The 16,978-nt window shown below is 41.1% G+C and overlaps 1 protein-coding gene across 2 annotated transcripts in view; it reads right to left on the reverse strand.

The window, feature by feature from the left end:
- Positions 1-14,866: 14,866 nt before the first annotated feature.
- Positions 14,867-16,978, reverse strand: part of FKTN (fukutin) — an 88,763-nt gene continuing 86,651 nt past the window's right edge. The window contains exon 12 of one of the 2 annotated variants that reach the window (XM_027616562.1): positions 14,867-15,218. In XM_027616562.1, coding sequence (XP_027472363.1) covers positions 14,867-15,218 — 352 coding nt within the window. The remainder of the gene's footprint in view (positions 15,219-16,978) is intronic. The other variant, XM_027616561.1, reaches the window with a different exon arrangement.

Below are 16,978 nucleotides of genomic sequence, written 5' to 3' on the forward strand. Positions count from 1 at the left end.
AGCGGGGAAGCCGGCTGCAGAGACGGAGCCGAGGCGCAGGCTCTCAGCTCGGGGTTGCCATAAACTGTGATCCGCGGCCCAGTCGGGCCACTGCTCCTCCAGCAGGGACCCAACAAGCGGCAGAGCTGGGGAGACTCCCCTTCCTTCCCGGGGAAGAGCGGCGCGGGAACGCACCTCAGGGATCTGCTGGGTTTGGAGGCTCCACACGGGGTCGGGTGCCAGAGATACAAACGCTCGGTCACAGGCCGGGTGAGCACGGAGAGCGGCCGGAGACCGGGGACAAAGGAGTGACTGCTTTTCTCTGTGGGCGTACTGAGGAGCGGGGCCCCGAGTTCTCAGCTCCTCCGGGTGGAGATTGGGAGGCCACCATTTCTGCCCTGGTCCTCCAAGCCTGTACAGAGAGCTTGCAGGGAACAAAAGCTCCTGAGATCAAACCCGAGCAGCTTGCTTAGCCCGGACCGACAAGGGCGGGGCAATTCAGCCTCCGGCAAAGACATTTGGAAACCACGGCAACAGGCCCATCCCCCAGAAGATCAGCCCGAACAGCCAGCAAGCCAAGACCAAGTTTACCGATCAAGGAGAACGGGAGAACTCCAGCGCTAGGGGAATACTGCACATAGAATTCATGGCTTTTTTTTACCATGATTCATTAGTTCATCAAAGTTAATTTTTGTTAACTGTTTTTTTTTTCTTTTTCCCTTTTTCAACCAACATCTTATCAATCTCTTTTTAAAAAAAAAAACACATTTTTTATTTTTCATTTTTAGAGTCATATTTTATCCCTTCATAGTAGTTACCCTTATTTTTGGCATATATATATAAGTTGTTCTCTCTTTAAAATTTTGAGATACAATTTCTTCTAACAGATCAAAATATAGCCTAAATCACTAGTGTATGGCTCTGTTCTAGTCTCCTGCCTGATCACATTCTCTCCCTTTTTTCTTTTCTTTTTTTAAATCTTCTTTCTTTTTTCAAACAACTTCTTATCAAGTCCTTTTATAAAATCTTTTATAATTTTCATCTTTACAGTCATCTTCTATCCCTTCATTGTATCAACTCTTATTTTGTACATATATGTCTTTCTTCCTTTAAAATTTTAGGAGGCACTTTTTTCTAACAGACCAAAATACGCCCAAAATCTAGTGTGTGGCACTGATCTATACACTAGCCTGATCATATTTGATCACATTCTGCTTTTTTTGTATTGTTCTGTTTTTCTTTTTATCTTTTTTTTTCTTTTTTTTCTCTTTCTTTTTTCTTTCTTTCCCTTTCTTTTCCCCTGGTTTCAGGTCTTTTCTGATTTGTATACAGTATATTTGCTAGGGATGTTGTTAACCTCTTAGCATTTTGTTCTCTCATTCATCTAGTCTCCTCTGGACAAAATGACAAGACGAAAAAAATCACCTCAGCAAAAAGAACAAGAGGTAGTACCGTCAGCCAAGGACCTACTCAATACGGAGATTAGTACGATGTCGGACCTAGAGTTCAGAATCATGACTATAAAGATACTAGCTGGGCTTGAAAAAAGCGTGGAAGTTATTAGAGAAACCCTTTCTGGAGAAATAAAAGAACTAAAATCTAACCAAGTCGAAATCAAAAAGGCTATTGATGAGGTGCAATCAAAAATGGGGGTACTAACTGCTAGGATAAATGAGGCAGAAGAGAGAATCAGCGATATAGAAGACCAAATGATGGAAAATAAAGAGGCTGAGAAAAAGAGAAACAACTACAGGATCACAAGGGCAGAATTCGAGAGATAAGCGATACGATAAGACGAAACAACATTAGAATAATTGGGATCCCAGAAGAAGAAGAAAGAGAGAGAGGGGCAGAAGGTATATTGGAGCAAATAATAGCAGAGAACTTCCCTAATGTGAGGAAGGAAACAGGCATCAAAATCCAGGAGGCACAGAGAACCCCTCTCAAAATCAATAATAATAGGTCAACACCCCGACATCTAATAGTAAAACTTATGAGTCTCAGAGACAAAGAGAAAATCCTGAAAGCAGCTCGGGAGAAGAGATATGTAACCTACAATGGTAAAAATATTAGATTGGCAACAGACCTATCCACAGAGACCTGGCAGGCCAGAAAGGACTGGCAAGATATCTTCAGAGCACTAAATGAGAAAAATATGCAGCCAAGAATCCTATATCCAGCTAGGCTGTCATTGAAAATAGAAGGAGAGATAAAAAGCTTCCAGAACAAACAAAAACTAAAGGAATTTGCAAACACGAAACCAGCCCTCCAAGAAATATTGAAAGGGGTCCTCTAAGCAAAGAGAGAGCCTAAAAGCAGCAAAGATCAGAAAGGAACACAGACAACGTACAGTAACAGTCACCTTACAGGCAATACAATGGCACTAAATTCCTACCTTTCAATAGTTACCCTGAATGTAAATGGGCTAAATGCCCCAATCAAAAGACACAGGCTATCAGACTGGATTAAAAAACAAGACCCATCAATATGCTGTCTGCAAGAGACTCATTTTAGACCCAAAGACACCCCCAGATTGAAAGTGAGGGGGTGGAAAACCATTTACCATGCTAATGGACACCAAAAGAAAGCTGGGGTGGCAATCCTTATATCAGACAAATTAGATTTTAAACCAAAGACTGTAATAAGAGATGAGGAAGGACACTATATCCTACTTAAAGGGTCTATCCAACAAGAAGATCTAACAATTGTAAATATCTATGCCCTGAACATGGGAGCAGCCAATTATATAAGGCAATTAATAACAAAAGCAAAGAAACACATTGACAACAATACAATAATAGTGGGGGACTTTAACACCCCCCTGACTGAAATGGACAGATCATCTAAGCAAAAGATCAACAAGGAAATAAAGACTTTAAATGACACACTGGACCAAATGGACTTCACAGACATATTCAGAACATTCCATCCCAAAGCGACGGAATACACATTCTTCTCTAGTGCCCATAGAACATTCTCCAGAATTAATCACATCCTCGGTCACAAATCAGGTGTCAACCGGTACCAAAAGATTGGGATCATTCCCTGCATATTTTCAGACCACAATGCTTTGAAACTAGAACTCAATCACAAGAGGAAAGTCGGAAAGAACTCAAATACATGGAGGCTAAAGAGCATCCTACTAAAGAATGAATGGGTCAACCAGGAAACTAAAGAAGAATTTAAAAAATTCATGGAAACCAATGAAAATGAAAACACAAGTGTTCAAAATCTTTGGGATACAGCAAAGGCAGTCCTGAGAGGAAAGTATATAGCAATACAAGCCTTTCTCAAGAAACAAGAAAGGTCTCAAATACACAACCTAACCCTACACCTAAAGGAGCTGGAGAAAGAACAGCAAATAAAGCCTAAACCCAGCAGGAGAAGAGAAATAATAAAGATCAGAGCAGATATCAATGAAATAGAAACCAAAAGAACAGTAGAACAGATCAACGAAACTAGGAGCTGTTTCTTTGAAAGAATTAACAAGATTGATAATCCCTGGCCAGACTTATCCCAAAGAAAAGAGAAAGGACCCAATCAACAAAATCATGAATGAAAGAGGAGAGATCACAACCAACACCAAAGAAATACAAACAATTATAAGAACATATTATGAGCAACTCTATGCCAGCAAATTAGATAACCTGGAAGAAATGGGTGCATTCCTAGAGATGTATCAACTACCAAAACTGAACCAGGAAGAAATAGAAAACCTAAACAGACCTATAACCACTAAGGAAATTGAAGCAGTCATCAAAAATCTCCCAAGAAACAAAAGCCCAGGGCCAGATGGCTTCCCAGGGGAATTCTATCAGACATTTAAAGAATGAATACCTATTCTCCTGAAACTGTTCCAAAAAATAGAAATGGAAGCAAAACTTCCAAATTCATTTTATGAGGCCACCATTACCTTGATCCCAAAACCAGACAAAGACCCCATCAAAAAGGAGAATTACAGACCAATATCCTTGATGAACATGGATGCAAAAATTCTCACCAAAATACTAGCCAATAGGATCCAACAGTACATTAAAAGGATTATTCACCACGACCAAGTGGGATTTATCCCTGGCCTGCAAGGCTGGTTCAACATCCGCAAATCAATCAACGTGATACAATACATTAACAAAAGAAAGAACAAGAATCATAGGATCCTCTCAAAAGATGCAGAAAAAGCATTTGACAAAGTACAGCATCCTTTCTTGATCAAAACTCTTCAGAGTATAGGCATAGAGGGTACATACCTCGATATCCTAAAAGCCATCTATGAAAAACCTACAGCGAATATCATTCTCAATGGGGAAAAGCTGAGAGCTTTTCCCCTAAGGTCAGGAACGCGGCAGGGATGTCCACTCTCACCACTGCTATTCAACATAGTATTAGAAGTCCTAGCCACAGCACTCAGACAACAAAAAGAAATCAAAGGCATCCAAATCGGCAAAGAGGAAGTCAAACTCTCACTCTTTGCAGATGATATGATACTGTATGTGGAAAACCCAAAAGACTCCACCCCAAAACTGCTAGAACTCATAGAGGAATTCACTAAAGTAGCAGGATATAAAATCAATGCACAGAAACAGTGGCATTCCTATACACCAACAACAAGACAGAAGAGAGACAAATCAAGGAGTCGATCCCATTCACAATTGCACCCAAAACCATAAGATACCTAGGAATAAATTTAACCAAAGAGGCAAAGGATCTGTACTCAGAAAACTATAAAATACTCAGGAAAGAAATTGAAGAAGACACAAAGAAATGGAAATACGTTCCATGCTCATGGATTGGGAGAACCAACATTGTGAAGATGTCAATGCTACCTAGAGCAATCTACACATTCAATGCAATCCCCATCAAAATACCATCCACTTTTTTCAAAGAAATGGAACAAATCATCCTAAAATTTGTATGGAACCAGAAGAGACCCCGAATAGCCAGAGGAATATTGAAAAAGAAAAGCAAAGCTGGCGGCATCACAATTCCGGACTTCCAGCTCTATTACAAAGCTGTCATCATCAAGACAGTATGGTACTGGCACAAAAACAGACACATAGATCAATGGAACAGAATCGAGAGCCCAGAAATGGACCCTCAACTCTATGGTCAACTTATCTTTGACAAAGCAGGAAAGAATGTCCAATGGAAAAAAGACAGTCTCTTCAACAAATGGTGTTGGGAAACTTGGACAGCCACATGCAGAAGAATGAAACTGGACCATTTCCTTACACCACACACAAAAATAGACTCCAAATGGTTGAAAGACCTAAACGTGAGACAGGAGTCCATCAAAATCCTAAAGGAGAACACAGGTAGCAACCTCTTCGAACTCAGCCGCAGCAACTTCTTCCTAGAAACATCACCAAAGGCACGGGAAGCCAGGGCAAAAATGAACTATTGGGATTTCATCAAGATAAAAAGCTTTTGCACAGCAAAAGAAACAGTCCACAAAACCAAAAGACAACCAACAGAATGGGAGAACATATTTGTAAATGACATATCAGATAAAGGGCTAGTATCCAAAATCTATAAAGAACTTATCAAACTGAACACCCCAAGAACAAATAATCCAATCAAGAAATGGGCAGAAGACATGAACAGACATTTTTCCAGAGAAGACATCCAAATGGCCAACAGGCCCATGAAAAAGTGCTCAACATTGCTCGGCATCAGGGAAATCCAAATCAAAACCTCAATGAGATACCACCTCACATCCGTCAGAATGGCTAAAATTAACAAGTCAGGGAACGACAGATGTTGGCGGGGATGTCGAGAAAGGGGAACCCTCCTACACTGTTGGTGGGAATGCAAGCTGGTGCAACCACTCTGGAAAACAGTATGGAGGTTCCTCAAACAGTTGAAATTAGAGCTACCATTCGATCCAGCAATTGCACTACTGGGTATTTACCCCAAAGATACAAATGTAGGGACCCGAAGGGGTACGTGCACCCCAATGTTTATAGCAGCACTGTCCACAATAGCCAAACTGTGGAAAGAGCCAAGATGTCCATTGACAGATGAATGGATAAAGAAGAGGTGGTATATATACACAATGGAATATTATGCAGCCATCAAAAGGAACGAGATCTTGCCATTTGCAGTGACGTGGATGGAACTGGAGGGTGTTATGCTGAGTGAAATAAGTCAATCAGAGAAAGACATGTATCATATGACCTCCCTGATATGAGGAATTCTTAATCTCAGGAACAAACTGAGTGTTACTGGAGTGGTTGGGGGTGGGAGGGATGGGGTGGCTGGGTGATAGACATTGGGGAGGGTATGTGCTACGGTGAGCGCTGTGAATTGTGCAAGACTGTTGAATCACAGATCTGTACTTCTGAAACAAATAACGCAACATATTTTAAGAAAAAAGAAAAAGAAGAAGATAGCAGGAGAGGAAGAATGAAGCGGGGTAAGTCAGAGGGGGAGACGAACCAGGAGAGATGATGGACTCTGAAAAACAAACTGAGGGTTCTAGAGGGGAGGAGGGTAGGGGGATGGGTTAGCCTGGTGATGGGTATTTAAGAGGGCACATTCTGCGTGGAGCTCTGGGTGTTATGAACAAACAATGAATCATGGAACAGTACACCAAAACAAATGATGTAATGTATGGTGATTAACATAACAATAAAAAATTTAAAAAAAACAGTATCTCATTGTTTTAATTCACCTTTCCCTGATGACATATGATGTGCAGCATATTTCCATATGCTTATTTGACCGACCTCTGTATATCTTCTTTGGTGAGGTGTCTATTAAGGTCTTTGGCCCACTTTTTAATTGGGTTTTTTGTTTCCTTCCTGTTGAGTTCTTTGTATATTTTGGGTAACAGTCCTTTATCAGATGCGTCTTTTGAAAATATTTTTTTCCCCAATCTGTCTTCATTCTCTTGACGTTGTCTTTCACAGAGCTTAATAATCTTTTTAAAAGAAAAAATAATGCTGTTACTAACCCCACTCCCACTCTCTTTTTTCTTTTTTTCTTTATAAAATAGTCTTCGAGAGGTGACTGGCTTGCTAGTTGGTAGAGGATGCAACTCTTAATCTCAGGGTGGTGAGTTCAAGCCCCACATTGGGCATGGAGCCTATTTAATTAAAAAAATAGCTTTGGAAAGTGACTTTTTGATAACCATTTCCTGGGCATATTACTATATCCTCCCTATTATCTCAATCCTATCTTTAAAAACATTACTTCTAATACACTAATAAACAGTATTTTTAAAACACTTCATCAATTTATAAAAATATGGCAGTTGTATTGAGACCATTTTATTTTAGTATACTCATGGCCACAAATGATAAAATGTATAGCTTTTTAACTTTTTACACATTTAGCCTATCCACTTAAACATTATATCTCACTGGGTAACACTTACACATTTATCCTTTAAACAGAAGTACTGGGGAGAAAAGAAGATTATGCCTTGGAAATTTTGTCTTTTTAAACTTTTGCTTAGAAAGTTCTCTTTTCATCTATGCATGTGACTATCTTCTGAAAACTAATTTTTACTCCAAAATATTTTTCAATATGTTTGCCCAAATTAGGGCTCCAAGGCAAAAACTTTTTAGAAGATTCAGATCTCAATTTGGCAAACACTATATTATCTTGTTTGTTTATTTGATTGTTTTGTCCCCAGCAGCCCTCTCCTCTCCTTTTTAAATCTACTCATGCCCACATGCCAGGAGAGTAAACCCAGAGAACATTTGGGGCTCTCCTCTCACATACTGTTTAAAAGCTAAACATGTATCCGGTTTTTGTCCAGGAAGTGCCTGATGCTCAGTCTGGCAGGCACAGTAATATTCTGTCCCATCCTGAATATTACCGTACCGTGTGATAAGACTGGGGACATCCCAGGACTCTTGGTGGCAGTTTCTCCCCCTGGCTCCTCCCTATGGGATCTGGCTCCTCCCTATGGGATCTGGCTCATTGTGTGATCTCTGTGACAACCTCTACCTCCTTGGGTAGAGTGTTAAAGAGCCACTGGATCTTGGGCCAACAGATCCTCAGCTATAACCTTGTCTAGTTACTCATTGGTCCAAACTTAAAGGAGTTGAAGGGCAGGCCAAAAGATGTCACTGATATGACAACCTCTCCCTCCAAACTTCTCTTAGAGACCCAAGAGTCTCATGTAACTGATTAGCCCCACCCCTTCCACATATTTTCCGGGCACCATTGTCTCATTTTTTTAAATCCTTCAAAATCCATCCTTTGTGCGGTGCCTGTATGAGATGCAACGGGGTTGGTGCTTCCCAATTGCTGACACAATTGTACACTCTTGGGTGTATTACCAGAAAGAGAACATGTGCACACATACACACATCGTCAAGTTTGTTGGTTTATTTAGTGAAAGATCCAAAAAAATACCCTGAAGTTATCTGACTACTGGAGCAGATGCTAAATATTCACCATAGCACTCCACTTCTTCCAAACTGGGGAAAGGGTCACAGTGGCCATAAGACTATGTGCAAGGCAGAGTCTTGCTGAATCCAAGAGATTTAATTCTCTGCTCTTCCACAGTGTTTCTAAACCTGGGACTAGTTCACTAGTTAAAAAGAATTGATAACAAACAGTCTAAACTGAATATAGGAAGAGAATGCGATCCCATACCCAGTGAAGAAAAACACTGTCCATTTCCTTAGACCCTCCTTCCTCCTCAACTGCAGAGGAGATAAAACCAGAAGAAGGACAGGTAGGAGATGTGGAGGAGTAGATTTCCCACCTTGTGCATGCTTGTGCGCGCACACACGCGCGCGCGCGCACACACACGCACACACAGAGTCACTCACGAGTACCAATGCCCTGAGCCATAGTTCATGCTCAAGCCGAGGGGGAAGGGGGAAGCAAGTCCAAACAGAGAAACAAACAGTTTCTCCAGCAGGCTCCTCCTTTCAAGCCTGCCTCTGCAGGACGGTATCCTCACGGTGTCTTACCGTGGTATCACCCCCCAGCTTGGTGTTTCTAAACAGGAGGCTTTGTTTTTCAGGGTTGTGTTGGTTACTCAATAGTGTCATTGGATAATATGCCTGCTCCATAATGTTCCATTAAAGTGGTCAGGATTTAAAAAATTAAGACTTCCCACACCTGATATTTATCCAAAGGATACAAAAATAGTGATTCGAAGGCGTCCATGTTTATAGCAGCAATGTCCACAATAGTCACTCTGGAAAAACAGCATGGAGGTTCCTCAAAAAGTTAAAAATAGAGCTACCTTATGACCCAGCAATTACACTACTAGGTATTTACCCAAAGGATACAAAAATAGTGATTTGAAGGGGCGCATACATCCCAATGTTTATAGCAGGTATGTCCACAATAGCCAAACTATGGAAAGAGCCCAGATGTCCATTGACATATGAATGGATAAAGAAGAGGTGGTGTATACATATACAATGGAATATTAATCAACCTCAAAAACAATGAAATCGTGCCATTTGCAATGAAGTGGATGGAACTAGAGTGTATTATGCTAGTGAAATAAGTCAGTCAGAGAAAGACAAATACCATATGATTTCATTCATATGTGGAATTTAAGAAACAAAACAGATGAACATAGGGGAAGGGAAGGAAAAATAAAATAAGAGGAAAACAGAGAGGGAGGGCACCTGGGTGGCTCAGTTGGTTAAGCGACTGCCTTCGGCTCAGGTCATGATCCTGGAGTCCCGGGATCGAGTCCCACATCGGGCTCCCTGCTCAGCAGGGAGTCTGCTTCTCCCTCTGACCCTCTTCCCTCTCATGCTCTCTATCTCTCATTCTCTCTCTCTCAAATAAATAAATAAAATCTTAAAAAAAAAAAAAGAACAGAGAGGGAGGCAAACCATAAGAGACTCTTAATTATAGGAAACAAACAGGGTTGCTGGAGGAGAGGTGGGTCGGGGGAGGGGTAGCTGGGTGATGGGCATTAAGGAAGACACTTGATGTAATGAGTGCTAGGTGTTATATGCAACTGATGAATCACTAAATTCTATCCCTGAAACAAATAATACAGTATGTGTTAACTAAATTAAATTTAAATTTAAAAAATAAAAAATAAATATAAATAAAAAGAATTCCCACACCTGAAACTAATGCAACATTGTATGTCAAATATACTTCAATTAAAAAAAGATAATAACTTTTCTAAATTTAAAAATAAAAAAGAAGAATTTTGACACAAAAAAAAGTTTTGAGTACAAATGACTGAGAGTCAAATTCTGACTCTGCAGTGGAAACTTGAGCAAGATAAATAATCTCCTGAACTTCAGTTTCCTCATCTGTGAAGTGAGAACAACACACGTAATTAACATAATATTAACAATACAACATTGTTATGAAGATTAGGTGAGCTGATACATTGGAAGCTTTTGGCTCAGTTTCTGGCATTTGGGAGGAACCCCACGAGTCTGAGCTCTTATTCTTATTATACTTTTATGTACACTGTAAAATTCTGAAACAGAGATCCATGTACATACATCTCTGACCATAATTCCAATTAACTCTTTATGATTCCTAGGTCCCTAGAAGGATAATTACTTAGGTCTAAGCGTCTGAACATATTGGATGATAATCCTGTTTTGTCAGAGTTATCCAGAAAAGGCAATTCAACAGTTTGCTTCACTTGACTACCAGAAAACCCTCGAGCTCTGGAAGTTAAATTCTTAAATTTATTTGGCAGATGACAAACCTAACTAAATTTATGTATATTTATGTTAAAATCTGGTGCTCTTTAAGATCTCTTTGTGATAGGTCATTAGCAAGAAAGAGAAAATAAGAGGGAAGGTTTCCCTGTTTCTGGTAAACCCAACAGTCCCAGAGGTGAAAGGGGTTTAGGAGACTGTGCCCCTGGCTTCCAGCAATCCTTTGAGTGCATTCATTCCTTGGCGTTCCTTTCCAACACCTGCCACTTTAAATCCCTTGCTTTGCATTGCCATTGGACTTTCAGATTCCCTCCTTATCTTTGACCTTTTTATTTAAGGATGTGACTTTTAACTAACCTTTGGCCTGTGGGTCAGCAGTTAAGCTGTCCATTCTTCCAGACTCCTTTCATCTTTTGCCTTTTTAAGGACAAAGCCAGTTGTGCATAACTTACACATATTTTGGCCATCTCAAGCCATTCTTAGGTGGTGAAACCTCCGAAGGCAGGTGCTGCCAGGGGCACATTGAATAGAAACGAGAAACAAACTGTTAAAAAGAGCAATCGACTTTGGGTTTCTCAGGAAAACTCAGCGAGTTCCAGTTTCATTTCAATGTCCTCTTTTAGGGGAGGCTAGAGGATTATTCTTAACAGAGGCAGTCTCGATAGAGTTTTCTCACTTTGAAAGTGAAGTCTCTTGCTTGTGAGGAGTAAATGTTAAAAACCACCCCTCTCCTCAAGGAGATCTTAGCTTACCAGAGAAGGGGGACAGAATATACACACACGTCTGCAACCTAGAGTAGAGGCAGTAAGGGTCACGAAGCACAAAAGGGAATTCCAAGAAAGGAGAGTTTCAATTGAATGGTGGAAATCTAGGAGGACTTCATGTAAGAGATGGTGTTTAGGAGGAGTCAAGCTTTGTGAAGGAGTGGTGTTTAAGATCAGTCATGAAGGATGTTAGTGAGTGGGATTTGGTGCAGGTGGAGGGGTGAGTAGAACGAGAATGGGAACATTCATGCATGCAAGTGGAATCACAAGAGAAAAGTCAGAGCTATTAAGAAGTGGAACATGTCTGGGGACTATCAAGGGAGGTAGTTTCATTAGCATGTACAATATATTTAGGGGACTGTGGAAGGTACAAGGAAAGACCAGGCTGCAGAGTGCCTGGAGTAAGGCATTTGTCTCAGTCTGGTGGACAAGACGCTGAAGGTTTGATACCTAGGGAGTGATCTGACCCCAGATGTGGTTTGGGAAGGACAGTGAGGGAGCTGTGTGTAAGGTGAAATGAAGAGAGAGCCAGAGGTAGAGAAAAGGAGAGAAAGAGAGAGGAGAGAAAGACTAACCAGGGCATGTTAGATTTTTTTCTAGACTAAAGACAATAGTGGGGGAGGGGGTCAAAGCCAGAACAGTGGCTGTGAGGATGGAGAGGACAAGTGGAAAAGCTTAGTAAATTTATGAAAATCTTTTTTTTTAAGAATAATTTCTTTTCTTAAATAATTTATTTGCAATAAATTAATAGTTAAATAGCAAATTCAATGGTTAAAAACTCACAAAACACATCAACAAAAAATCTTTGGTTAATACATCTAATCACATTCTATAAAGCACAATAAATCAATTTCAATAAAAAGGCATATGAAGACTACTGTATGCTGTTGAAAAAAGATGAGCACAACAATAAAGTGCTTATCTGTTTTCAATCTTAAAAAACTTAGAGGCTGAACAGCGCTGTAGAAAGGTTGGACACGGTCAGGAAATCAGGCACCGTGTCCTGGGTTTCCATTAATTGTCCATGGGACCTCTGGAAAGTCACTTCATAACACTCTGGACCTATTTTCTCCTCTGTAAAACAAGGAGTAAAACTAACCAATCTCATGATCTATATAAATCAATGGCCCTGTTTATACCTGGTTTCCAGAAGTTTCTAGTGGTGTCCATAGCAGACCAAACATTTTTTTCAAGTAACAGAGTAGTGTAGGTATAATCTGTCTAAACTTTTCTGTTGGGTTCAAATAATCCATAAAGAGAGGTACCATCAGTGAACTATAATGTGTTTTAATGGAAAATTCTTACTACTGCAATCACCAAGCCTTGAGTATAAGACACCATGAAAGCCCACAGAGTAATTTTTGAATTAGCTTCCAGTCTCATGGATACCTTGCCAAAGGTTTTGATCCATGTGTACCTACAATTCCTTTTGACAGTCACTTTAACCCCACACAACTTGATATACCAAAATCTAAGCTTGTAAAAAATTTAAGAGGTGAATTACATCAAGTAATATTTTAAGTGTTTATTCGTTTATCAATGGAATTTCCTGCAGGGTTTCTTTAAATCATTATCCCCCTCATAGAGTTTAATGATAACTCAATCTCCTCATGACTTTTCAGGAGCACTCTCTTACACTTCAGTAGGAAGGTCCTCTGTACTCACAGACATGGCCCCAACAGCAGAAAAGGGCACTCATTCTGAGAAGAGCACTGCACTCAGGCAAAGAGGTCCTCTGTGCCCTCGTCAGCAACATGTTAATAGGAAGCTAACACAAAAATGCTAAAAAATCAAAGGTGTTATTTTGATTTAATGCCAGATGAGAGAGAAAGTAATGTTGTTCAACTGACAACTGTCATCAAAGCTTTGAGATATACTATCAGTTGGTAGTTTGGGGGCAAATTTAAGTCCACATAACCCCATGAGCAAGAAATGCACATTCAGAGGAAGTCCCTTAGTCTCTGTGCGTATATGTTTCCCTGGACTATTCTGGGTCCGTAGGGAAGTGTACAGAATGTAGTTTAAAGAAAGAACCTAGAAGGAAAACATAGTGCTTCGGATAAATGCATTGGGCTATGAGTGTGAATGCTGTGTAAATGTTAATGACATTATGACCTTGTTATTTGGGGGGAAGGAGATTTTGGGGGAGCCTCATCCAGCCTTTTTTCTGATCACCAAACCAAAGAGGCCCAGTTCAACCTTCCATAAATCAATATCTTCTTTCTAGAGTAGCAGGAAATTTAAATTCCTCTATTGTGTATACACTGGAAACCCGTAATTGCAAATCCATCAATTTCATACCTGTGGTTCAGAAGGTTTTAAAACCAATGTACTGTCAAGAACTTTAGGGAAATAAAATGTCCCAGAGACAATCAACTGACATGATTTGTATTCTGGGCTCAGCCATGGGATTCATCCTTGAATCCATCTTTGAATCCAATCATCAAGGGGGGGGGGCACGTGGTTGTCAGTAGTTCTGCCAGATCCGCACTGTTTCATTGACTAGTGGGTACCACTCCTACCAGCATCAGATTGAGCTAATGCTCCATAGCTAGGAAGACAAATTACAAATTCATTAATTCATTAAAGTCTGGTATTACATTCCTATTGTCTACTCTAGATCTTTTGTTTAAACTAAGCTCTCTGTTAAATGAGTCGTTAAACAGTAATGTTTGGATTTTCATAATTATATTTGAATTTTACAGGTCTTAAACCAGCAGGAACTCAGGCTGAATTAAACGTTTTAATGCCTGACATGAGCAACTAAGGGGTTAAATAACCTGTTTTAGCCATTTAGAAAACTATGAACTCTAATTCATAAATTATCAAGTCCTTTCCTCTCACAGAAATAATCCACCATTTGGCTTTAGAGATAACATAGATATAAATGGCTCAAGGCAGGTAACACTTCATATTTCCACAGGGATAAAGGATGCAGAGCTCTTCCACATGTTATCTGCTGCGTTTCTGTAATCCTCACGTGTCTTTTCCCTCAAGTTTCCACAAGTCTCCCGGTTGGTTTCTGTGAGGGCTCTTTTCACATTTATCAACGTTATTTTGCTCACCCTCGACCACATGTACCTCATTTTTCAAAACAATCTGTAAAGTATGTTCTGAGGCAAGTATTTTCTACTCATCTGTCTGAGATCCGTCATGGGGAAACTCCTTCCTTGTAACTGAAACATACTGGGTAAAACAGCGATTTCCAAACCTGTTTTTAACCTATGCTTCCCACCCTCCCCCCCGCAAACAACATCTTATGCAGATCCTGGATCCGTAAAATAGCGGCAGGCTGCTCTGCCTGGAGCTCCGCGGGTGGCAGACTCCAAAGCCATCTTCCTCATGGCCTCTGTCTGGCTCCCTGCAGCTGTCCCTGAGCCACCTCCTGTGAAGCTTAAATGCATGCCTCACAAATTATTCATCAAGTTGACACTGGAACATGCAAAAGGCTGTCGACAGCCAGCGGCTTCCGAGCAGTTGCTGCCCTGGGTGAGGACAGCCAGAGCCCCGCTACGCAATGCTGTGGCTTGGGTCAAGTGAAGGAACCTGGTAGTCACCGAGTAGAGTCCTGTCGGGCACGTAGGATCCTTGGGGAAAGAGTCCCAGAATGTTTCCCTGGGCAGCCACTCCTGCCTGCTGCAGGGTTTGCTCCCCCAAGACCTTGACCAAGAAGTTGATGTACCTCATTGCCAGGCGAAGCGTTTCATTTTTGCTTAGCTTTTTGTCCGGAGGGTGTGTGGGGATGAGCTTCCTCAGCTTGGCAAAGGCGCTGTTGACGTTCTGCTGCCTCCACCGCTCCCTGGTATTTGTGAAGATCTTCCTGGTCATGTTTGAGTTCCTGAGACAGGAAAGAGAAAGGGCCCTAAGGGCCAATACCTTGTAAGCGATGGTGGGTATCCCATGTCCTGCCAAGAATTTGAGATATTAGATCTTTTTGACCCAGGTTTTAGGAAATTCCACTTCCTTATTTTTAGTTTTGGGGTTTGTTTGTTTTTTTCTTTCTTTTTTTTTTCTCTTTGAGTCTTCCTTTTGATAAGAGAAGAAAATGTGGTCGAAGAAAGGACAGTGTAAGAACAATACCTTTCAGCCTCTTTCTCCCTAGCTGTTTCGAAGCCTCCTGTTGCAAGGTTGTTTTATCCCGGTACCCCCCACTGTTTCTTTTATCACCAAATCCTCCAAAGTGTTCAGAATCAGGTACAGTATAGGATTTAGTACTTGCGCAGATAAAATATATATTTAGCCAATAGGGATTTAAACATGGATTCTCAAAAAAATAAAAGCTGTACTCCTAGCTTTCACTAATAAGGTAATTTGGGGAATGAAGATGATAGTGTGAAGACCTCGCCTGGAGGGCTGGGCCTCACTGTGCAAGACCGAAAATAACCAGCCCGGACCACTTTTAGAGGAGGAGGAACAGAGTGATGAAGAGTCTCGAAACCCTGTTGTATGAACAACAGAAGTGGGGATATTTGGTGTGACAAGAAGAAAAGACAAGGGGGAAATGGGGGTGGTGATTTGCCATGGATGCTGCAGAAGGTATTCAGGCCTCCACAAGCCTGCACTTGGGTGACCTTTCCAACCCCAGGGGAGCTGACTATCACCATCTACTGCCAAATCTTCCTTTGCCATTTTTAACTCTTAGAGGCATGGGTCCCTTTTGCCAGGCAGCTTGGATTAACATGCGTTAGTGGGAATGCAGATGATGCATCAGCAAACAAACCTCTCTGTGATCTCAGCATCTGGTGGACGTTGAGCACCAGGGCTCTACTCTGGAAAGAGGTACCCCTCACACCTATTGAAACTCTGTGTCATAAGGAAGCAGTACACTCACCAGATCCCTGCAGTTCTGGAGGCAGGTACAGCAGGAGCTCAGCATAGGGGAAAAACCACCTTCTCCCTCAAAGGGTGTGTGTTCTGGTCACAGCACCAAACACCAACCAGCTGTGAGGCGCTGCCTAAGTCACTTCACCAACCTGAGCCTCAGTTCCTCAGCTATACCATGGGCGTAATTATACCATCCTTTCCTCAGAGTTTGTTGTACGGATTAAACGGAATACTGCATGTGAAAGCATTCTGTGAACTATAAACTAAGGAATTTACGTAAGTGCAACCAGCGCCTTTGCTTTGTGCCAGATATTGTTTCTCATGCATTAACTCATGCTAAATACATACACAAGCAGTGTTGGTTGTGTGACGGCATTGTAGACACTGCTGGGATTGGCCGAGGGCTGATGACATATTCCAGAAGTTATTTCTCTACACTGTGTGCTGGGACCTCTGCCCTTCGGTAGGAACCAAACGATGATCTCAGTTAATTAGAACAAGCCACTCTGTTACCCTCAAGCCCTGAGTCTAGAGGGATCAGTCGCCAATGGAAACATCTGCATGGCGGGTAAGGACGCGGGCTTCGGAGCCAGAACCCTGGTTTAGCTTTTGGTTCTGTTCCTTAGCTGGGTGACCCTGAGCAATCTACTTAAACTCTCTGGGTATCAAATGCCTCATAAGTAAAGGGGGACTACCTGTAAGGACACATAAAATGATCCACATAAAACACTTTAGTGAAGTGTTTGGCACACAGTAAGTGGTCAATGAATACTAAATAATTACAATTATTATTTCTAC

Source organism: Zalophus californianus, chromosome 13 (assembly GCF_009762305.2).
Source record: "Zalophus californianus isolate mZalCal1 chromosome 13, mZalCal1.pri.v2, whole genome shotgun sequence".
Lineage (NCBI taxonomy): Eukaryota > Metazoa > Chordata > Mammalia > Carnivora > Otariidae > Zalophus > Zalophus californianus.